The sequence below is a fragment of the Psammomys obesus genome, unplaced genomic scaffold (assembly GCF_907164565.1).
Source record: "Psammomys obesus unplaced genomic scaffold, mPsaObe1.curated_primary_1811, whole genome shotgun sequence".
NCBI lineage: Eukaryota > Metazoa > Chordata > Mammalia > Rodentia > Muridae > Psammomys > Psammomys obesus.
The window spans coordinates 12,679,113-12,688,437 of record NW_026588752.1 but is presented as its reverse complement, the minus strand read 5'-3'; the positions used below and the strand labels follow the sequence as shown (position 1 = coordinate 12,688,437).

At 47.0% G+C, this 9,325-nt stretch overlaps 1 protein-coding gene across 1 annotated transcript in view; it reads right to left on the bottom strand.

Annotated features, from left to right (window-relative positions):
• Slit3 (slit guidance ligand 3) overlaps positions 1-9,325 on the bottom strand; it is a 591,521-nt gene that overhangs the window by 37,547 nt on the left and 544,649 nt on the right. The window contains exons 24-26 of the mRNA XM_055604618.1: positions 7,290-7,361; positions 5,594-5,757; positions 2,882-3,006 (exon numbers count right to left, since the gene is read on the bottom strand). Of these exons, the coding sequence (XP_055460593.1) occupies positions 2,882-3,006; positions 5,594-5,757; positions 7,290-7,361 (361 nt within the window). The remainder of the gene's footprint in view (positions 1-2,881; positions 3,007-5,593; positions 5,758-7,289; positions 7,362-9,325) is intronic.

The following is a 9,325-nucleotide window of genomic DNA, read 5'->3' as shown; positions in this document are numbered from 1 at the left end:
TGTGTGTGTGTGTGTGTGTGTGTGTGTGTGTGTGTGTGTGTGTGTGTCACAGTGCAAGTGTGGAAAGTCAGTGGATAACTTTGTGGCCCATTCCTTACCGAGACCTGAGTCTTAGACCTAGACCACTTATCTAGGCTGGCTGGTCAGCAAGCTCAAGCTCTGCCTGTCTCTGACTTCTAGTTCAGGGATGCATGCATGGGAGATAGTGGTACTGGAGAGATAGGGATGAGGAGGAGATAAGAGAACCTCAGAAAGGTTGCAGTGGGGCCCCCCCCCCCAGCCCTGCCTGTAATCTGGTCTGTCTACTCTGGTGATTTTCCAAGTACCACTTGGACCAGGCAAAATCCCCCTCTTCTAGGGTGGTGTGGCTTGTAGACTTTTAGGCTGAGCACAGAAATCTAGGAGGCATTTTCCAGTGCTTGGAAACACAGTAATTGGAGCTAGAAATGGAGATTTCTGTCACTTACAGGACCTTGAAAATTAACCACCATTTCCAATGTCTGCCTAATTAGCCCAATTAAATTCTCTTCCGCTGCATTTTTTTTTTCTCAAATTTATGGGAACTGGGATGGCCCTCGATCCTCTTCCTTCTGTTCTCCATCCCACCCTATCTCCCTTCTCTGACGGAATCTGGGCTACTGGACTTCTTTAATCTATGTGTCAGATGGGACTGGGGAACCTCTCAGAAAGCTTGTTACTCAAAGTGTGAGTGCCTTGGGCGAGTAGCCTGGGCAGCCCCTGGGAGCTTGTTAAATACACACCATCTCAGGCCTGGCCCCAGCTTGCATAAGTCAGAACTTACATTTTAATAAGATTCTTGGGCACACGAAGGCTTGGGAAGTACCGCTCTGAGCCACGGAACATATGTGCTCCCACGTGAAGCTAAGTATTTCAGGGAGAAAAATCAGGTATATTTTATTTTCCTGATTCGTGGAACAGTGGCAAGATTGTTAGGCCCTGCGGAGTGTCTTCTAGACCTGGCACCTACGTAGGAGAGGTGCCCACGTGATGTGTTTTTATCCTTGCTTCAGCTCTGCTGGAGAGCTTGTTACTTCTCTCCTGCAGGTGGGAGGGCAAGGTACAGGGAGAGCCAGTCACTAGGGGAGACTGTGTTCTGGTTTTAGCATCTGTGCTTTGTAGGTGGTGGAGCACGGGTAAGTTCTTTGTATTTACAAATCTTAGTTGACATTTCAAATGAGGACAAGAACTGATATCTCTGGATGATCAGGCGAGCCCTGTGAGATGACTTGCTCCAACTGATTCATTAAGGACTGGCCTTACGGAGGGAGGACCCATAGCAACGGCTCTGCAGCCTTAGGAAACCCTGGTTTCCCAAGGCAACGCAGCCACATGTATGAGAGTCCTTGACACTTTGCTGTAAACCGAATCCCCAGTGAAAGCAGCAGCGCACCATAGGCTACTGATGGCTCATCTCACACTCCGGTGTGAGGGGCTGACCAGCTTGCAAGAGGGAAGGTGCAGGGGGTGATGCGTCAGACTGCCAAGCACTTCCCGCACACCAGGTCCTTTCTTAGGTGTGCTGCACACGTGACCCTTCATCTCTTTCTCACAACCTGTGGAAAGTATCCCCATGTCCACATGAGAAGGCTAGGTGAAGTCAATGGTCATTGCTATACAGATAGCACACGGCGACGCTACAATCCACACATGCTTCTCTGTTATTCCGGAGCCTGAGACCCCTCCCCTTCCCCTCAACACAAATGCCTAAGTCTCAGCAGACCCAGTGCCTGAGTTATGTCGTTCTCAATCTCTGCTCTGGGACGCCAGGCTAAATTTAAGGCTTCACGGACAGAGGGCTTTAAAAGGCATCCTTGGGCTTTCTGGTTCTAGGCCCATAGGTGGCGCCCTGACACCGTCTGCTAGCGGCCAGACAGGAGTTGAGAAAGCCACCAGGTAGCAGTTTCCCAGAAACTGCCTTTCAAGCTTGTTATGGTACAGGCACAGTTCCTTGAGGATGCAGACACAGTATTCCCATCACTCCGCCTGTGCAGATGGTGCACAAGATGGCTGCGGGCTGCCCTGGACTCTTGGCTTGTTCAGTGCATTCACATGGTACCTGGAAGGCTGGGATCTAGAGGAGCCCATGGAACAGCACTGAACCACACCTTTGCTGATCCCAGCCAGGCACTGAAAGGGGTTTGGCTATTCAGGAGCCTCTTCAGGAGAAAGGACTTTGGCTTTGGGACTGCGTAGTCATCTTGAGTTTTAATCTACAGAAGTTTAAGTCTATGGAAGCCCAGTTTCTACACCTATAAAATAGGTCCTCTTCACAGGTCTGCCAGATGTCAAGCAGAGAACATAGCACATAGTCCATACATATCAGTAGGGGGACAGTATAGCTTGTTCTTGGTCATGCTGGGTGAGAATAATGGGGAAAAAAGATTGTCTTGGAAGTAGAGTGGATTTCTGGTAGAAATGGTAGGAGAACAACTTTTTGCTGGGCTTGCCAACTATGTGGGTGGCCTTGGAAGCCCCAGGCCATTGAGTCCATAACCCTCTTATTCCCTGAAATGGCAGTCAGGACACCGGGTTCAAGGAATGCCTTTACTAAGAGGCCTTTTAATTCCCTGGGTTGCAATCTCCCTGTGACTAATACAGAAATCGTACAGGTAGCATTCCTTTCATATCTCAGAGCATCCTTGTCAAGATTCCACTGGTCGCCTCTGATGGAGGAGAATAGGGATGTTGTAGGCAAATGCCCCTTGTGTAGGTGTGTGTGTATGGGGGGGGGTGTATGTCACACTGTGTTGTAGAGTTACCTAGGTTACTCTGTGTAGCATCAGGCATATGGCCTCTCTCCCTGCAGCCAGGACAAAGGAAGAGCCTGGGCACGAGTGATGGGCAAAGCCTCCTACCTTACCTTGTAGCTGTAGGGGCAGGTACAGCGGTACTGTTCCACGGGGTCCTGACTGCATGTGCCATTGTTCTTGCACGGGCTAGAGAGGCAGGCGTTGCACTTGGCCACGATGTTAATGTCCACTGGCCCTGGGTAGCGAAACCGGAGTGTGGGTGTCAGCGTTCTGAGCAGGGTAACTCACCTCCCTTCCCCTCTGCTCTGGTCCCCTCCCATCTCTAGGCCCAGAGGACAGCTGTCTCTCTTGAGGCTGTACATCCAATCTGGAGAGAGTCCCATTAATTCAACCACTGTCCAGTGAGTAAGAATCACAGCGGGACATCACACAGAAGCACTTCTGCAGTCAAATCAATTATCGTAATTAGCCTGATCCGATTTGGGTGCTAATCTGCAAACAATGCACCATAATTAGAACCCTCTTGCATATCTTCTATTCCAGGAAGTTCTGGGCACAGGCTCGGTTTTGACCTTCTTCTTTGCCCCTGCCAAGCCCTTTCCCATAGACTAGTCAAGGAAGGATGCCAAGGCACACACAGAGAATCCTTCCTGCAAGAACTTGGGGGTAATGATGCCACTCCGAAAGATGCTGATGGGAACACTTTGCCTTTGTTTCCCATGAAAGTTTTCCATCTCCTGTGTTTTTTTTGTAAATGTTGGAAGGTGAGTTGAGTGTCCCCACACAGAGATTTGCAAAAAAGGACTCTACTTCTGCAGACAGCTTTGAGCATAAGCCATAGACACACACACACACACACACACACACTCTATTTTAATATCAGAACTTTAACTGACCTGGAGCTAACAGTCCTCAACCCGGAGATGGGTTGGGATTCACTTTGCTGAGTGACCCTTTGGAGGTACAGTAAACGGTATGGCCCCGGGGCAGTTTTGAGACTAGTAGGTCCATCTTGGACTTACATCAGAATGAGAGGAGCGATCTGCCGATGCTTGCCTCTGACTGAGGAGTTTCCAGGGACCAGAGATTTCTCTTTGCACACAAGGACAAGTCAGAACCAGCCTAAATCTCATGCCTGGGCTGTAACTCACACAGAGTTTGTGAGACCCAGAACCAATGTTATTTTGCAAGCACTGGGGATCCAAACCAGATCTTACACACGTTACGCAGTTCTGCCCAGACACAACCCTGCCCTTGAGCTGCAATTTTTAAAGCCCTTTAGGTGATTGAGCGCCACTATTCCGGGGCTATTTCAGTCCCTTTAGTATCAGATCAGATGTCTCAGAAGCAGGAAGTAGAAAGTTAAAATTAGCTTTAAATCAATGGAATGTTTTTCTGCTTTCAGCAGCCACACGGGACACAGCAAAGTTTTAAAGGGAAAATAAAAACTGAACATTAAGATTCCAGGATGAGTAAAGGGCATTAACAGACAAACATTCAATGCAAACGCAAAATAAAATCAGAAATTAAATTCAGGGTGCCTCAAAATTAAAGGCAGATAAAATAAAGGGGATACTCAGACTACAAAATAAGGCAAAAGAATATGGTTCTCTAAGAAAAAGACACTTGGAGAGCACTAATGAAAGCCCAAGTTCATTATCACCCATTTTGGAAATCAATTCTGTAAACTGTTTGAGGACCACATATTTGAGCCAATCATTTTGAGTTTCTGAATCTTATCTGAGGATATAATTTTAAACAGAGAAACACCTTCATGCATTCACCATAGGGGAAAAATGGGAACATAGGAGTATTTTAAACCAAGAAATAGTTGCTGGTGGAAGACAGCAGCAATGCGAGGGTTTGAAGCTCGTATTCTAGGGTTAGGAAGGCCCACGGTCCCAGTGGTGTGATCTTAATCTGGGCTATAGATGTGGCTCAGCAAGAGATGCTTGTCAAGATGAGCAAGGCTCTGGGGAGGGAATTGACTCCCAACACCAGTACGTGGAGAAAACTCATCTAACCTCTTTAAGGCTTAGTTGCTCTAAATATTTAACACGAGGGTATTACAAATCTCTACCCATAGAAAGGTTGAAGAATTAGTTAGTCCAACAGAAAAAAATAAGAGCTATAGACCCTGCCACATAAGAAGTGGGTTGTTGTAATGGGCCAATAAAAAAAATCACACATAAGGGACAAGATGGCTCAGTGGATAGAGGTGCTTGCCCCGAAGCCTGAGGACCTGAGTTCAATCCCTGCAGGTCACGCGGTGGAAGGGCATAACCAATTCCCACAAGTGGTCCACTGAATTCCATAGACACAGAACTGTGTGTGTACACTCACACACACACACACACACGCACGCACACACACACCCACTCACATGAGAGAAACAAAGAAATGTAAAAACAATTTTAAGAACTGCATATACAAAAATCTCAATGGGAGTGCTGATGTTGCTGGATGAGGAATGCCAGTGAGAGGTGTTCCTAACTATAGAAAGCATGGGGAGAAGGAGCCAGAAGGTAGAGCCAGACCTCTATATTCATGGATCTCTCACAGGCAGGTTCCACATCTGAACATTCAGCCAACTACAGATCACAAATATCTGGACCAAGACTGTGCCCATGCTAATCATGTACTGGTCATTATTCCCTAAACGATACAATGTAACAACTTTGTACACAGCATTTACAATGTATTCTAAGTGGTGTTACCTAGGTTATAGGCCTGAGACAGGCTGTGTTTTTTACAAGTCACGGATATGTGGAGACACAGCAGATCGTGTGAGGGCAGAGAGGCGGTGGGCAGGCGGCACCTACCTTTGCACTGGAACCTGTGGGTAGGAGTGGTGAGCAGGAGTCTGTCCGCCATGGACTCGGGGCTACTGCATCTGGCAATGCCAGGCTCCTTGTACCCAGCCTTTACCCACTCTGATAACCAACGCAGACTGCAGTCGCAGTGGAGAGGGTTGGTTCCCAGGGCCCTGTAAGGCAGAAGAGGGTATTAGGCCCTGCCTAGCCTGGCCCACAGGTTCCCCATCTGTGGCACCCTGAAAACTCAAGGCTTTGAAACTAAATTAGAGGAGTCTAGTGTGCAAACTAAAAGACACGTCTCCACCAGGCAAAAATAAAAGTTTCCAGAGTCTATTTCCAATTTCATAGATGTTCCCCCTCCACCTAAATGCCACCCCACTTCTGAGGCTTCATTTTCACTGCTCTGGAAAAAAAAATCTGTCCTTAACTCTAATCCTGGCTCTCCAGGGTCACATTCCAGAACTCTGGCCCCCTTTACATCTCAAGAGAAGGGTCTGTTAGAAGATGTCCTCTTCAAAGAAGGTTCGAAGACCCAGGTTTAGGAAGCAGCTTCACGCCAGTAAGATTGAAGATATGAGGGAGTGAGCCACAGTTCGACCCAAACTTCTCCAAAGTAACAATTCATTTTTTTAAAAAAGATCCTATTCCTTACTATTTCTATTTTTGATTTATAGAATGCATACATGTCAGTGTTGCAGTGTAAGCATACAACATGGAAATAATTAAAATATAAACGAAGGAGGAATACAGTCTTATGATCTTGGTAACAACTGTAGGTTACCCAGAAAACAACACTACCTTAGAGTGCTAGCTAGGGAAAAGAGGGCTGGCCTGGAAGTCAGGGAAACTGAGCACTAATCTGAAGTCTCCCTGGCTTCATGAGTGACTTTCAGGTAGTCACCTATTTTTATGGTCTCAATAATAATAATAATAATAATAATAATCATCATCATCATCATCATCATCATCATCATCATCATCCTAGAGTTGAATGAGAAAGGCATGCAGAATGGTTGTGAATATACCCACTGGAGTCAAGGCAAATAGGGAGCTGGCTACTTGCTGGTTGTGCAGCCCCAGAAAGAATTCCTTAACCTTCCTACCTCCCAATTTTATCATGTATAAGGGAATGAAGAGCCTAATGCTATAAGAAATACATCAGATAATTCATCGGAAGTGTTTAGGGTGTGGTAAGGGTTCAAACATCTGTTTGACAGGATGCCTGATGCCATTGAAGGCTTCTGAGACAAGACATTATGTATAGTTTGAATCTCAAAATAAGCCTCCGTTGGCCTTCTGAATCTCAGGTTTCCCATGTGCTGGTCTATCCAACTATGGGCCAAGAATGATTTTTAGAAGTTTTTCTTGTAATGAACACATCTAAACTTGGACATCTTTGGGGTCCTTATTCTATAACCAATATAGCTTAACCGTTGTTCACAAAGTGTTTACGTCATAGCAGGCATCCTAAGCAGTGCAGAGACTATTTCAGGTACACAGGATGATGTGTGGCATTCTGTGTATATTCAGCCTCGCTGTACATAAGTGATTTGAGCATCTATGGGTTCCTGGGGCTCCTGTGCCTACAGAGGGCCAGCTGCACAACACGAGAACAGAATATGCACAAAGTGACGACGCTGTGGCTGTTACCATCACCATTTTCTGTTTTGAGCCAATGCACACCGAGAAAGAGGTTACTTACAGGTGGGAAAGGGACGTCAGATCGTTGAAGGAGCCTTCGGGAACACTGGAAATGTCATTGCCGTGGAGGGTTCTGAGGCAGAAGGCACAGGTTGATAAGTGACCCCAGCAAGCCCAGCAACTCACCCATCCCATCCACCCTTCTGTGGTTTCCAGAGCCCCACAGCTAAGTGACATCAGTTGTCAGTCCATTGCTATGGGGGGCATGGACGGCATGGACGTTGCTCTGTCTAGAGCAGCAGCAGGTTGGAGGGTCTGAGGGCTTGGGGGTAGGGAGAGGATATACTTTAAAACTCTATGAACCTGGGGGAGGATCAGAAACCAGTTCTTTTTGGCGGTCGGACATGGCTGGGATCAGCTGCTTTCTCTGGGCCTCAGTTTTTCATACCTGAAAAGCCGAGAGCCTCATCTACCTAACGGAACCATTAGGGGTTCAGAGATGATGTTTTGTGACTGATAATCTGTGGCTAATACTATCTATTTTGTATTCTGATTGTGGCTAATATCATCTATTCTGGAGCCAGGTTGCTTGCTTTCAGCCTTCGTCTCTGCCACTTACCAGCTGTATGGCCTTGGGCAAAATGGTTTATTCTCCCTTGAGCCTCAGCTTCTAATTGTCAAATAACAATGACCAACAGTCAGATTGTCACATGAGGCTCCAGTGCATGTAGTTAGACTATGCAGAAAGAACCAGTATTTTGTAAGTGTGAAATGGTGAATGACAGGCATGAAAAGGGGCGGGGATACAGAATGGAGAAGATGGTGAGAGGAGCAACAGAAACAAAATGTATGAAGAAGTCACAAGGAGCTGGGCAGTGGTGGTGCATAGCTTGAATCCCAGCACCCAGGAGGCAGAGGCAGGCAGATCTCCAAGTTCGAGCCCAGGCTGGTCTATGTAGTGAGTTCCACGACAGCCAGGGCTGTTTAAGAGTGTGAAAAGAGTTATCATGTGTGGGTGGATAAAGCTGCTCCCAGAAGCCACAAGTTAGTAAGGGAAAATCCCAGAGCTGTGACGGGCTGGCTCTCTTCCCCAAAGACCCCAAACAACACAGGTTACCTATCTGCTAGTGTGCCTGCCTAACTGCCCATCAGAACTAGGCGAGAAGAGCTTATTGCTGAAGATGCCACATGCTCTTGGCTCAGGGCAGAGAGAAGGCAAGCTGAAAGTGAGCTGCAAGCTCTCTGTCCTGCTCCCCAGCCCCCAACTGCCCACAGTGGCTAGCTCTCATACTGCCAGATGGTACTATGAGGGCTTCTGGTAGATAATTGTGGACCTTGTGTTCTAGAGGATCGAATGTCCGGGCAACATGTGCCCACTGGTGCAAGTCAGTTATGGGAGGTAGCTGACTACTCTCTGCTTAGAAACTGAGGCTTGGTCTGCTTTGGAATTGTTCCTATAAACCTGGCCAAAATCCCGGGGCAGGAGAGGTCATAGAGGAAGGACCTACTACTGCTTTTATTTTTTTTTTTCTTTTTGTAAGTGGACATGATGTGTCCATTAAAGTGCCCTCTAGATAACTATGACTATAGCTTATGTAGTGCTTGCTGTCAGATCCGGTCAGAGAAGCTTCTTTTTCTAGTGGCCATTGGTGGCTGCAGTGGCGTAACTACCAAAGTGTCGAGGGTAAGTGGCCGTTGAGTGCTCAGCTGTAAATGGACATCTAAATGGCCCTATTTAAGGCTTGGGGAAAACAGTGAAAGAGAGGGTGGAAAAAGTCTTAAGAACTGGAGGAAGTGGAGATGTGCTGTGGACGGTTAACTTGGGCTGATGTACTCTTGATTTCAAAGAACCTGGGGTTATTTAAGATAAGTATAGAAGCTTGTGCATAAGATCGGCACTGGACTGGACTCATCAACACTCTGTCTGGATGGGCAGGGAGGGAACCCGGGACTCCACCCCTCCTTGAGGGTTTGCACAAAGTTAACAGTCATTAGGAAAAAAGGGCTCACGAATCCCTAATTCTTCCTGATGATCTATAGGCCCTAGAGGAGGGAGAAACATTTCCTACAGTAGGACAGCCACTGGTAAGGCACTCA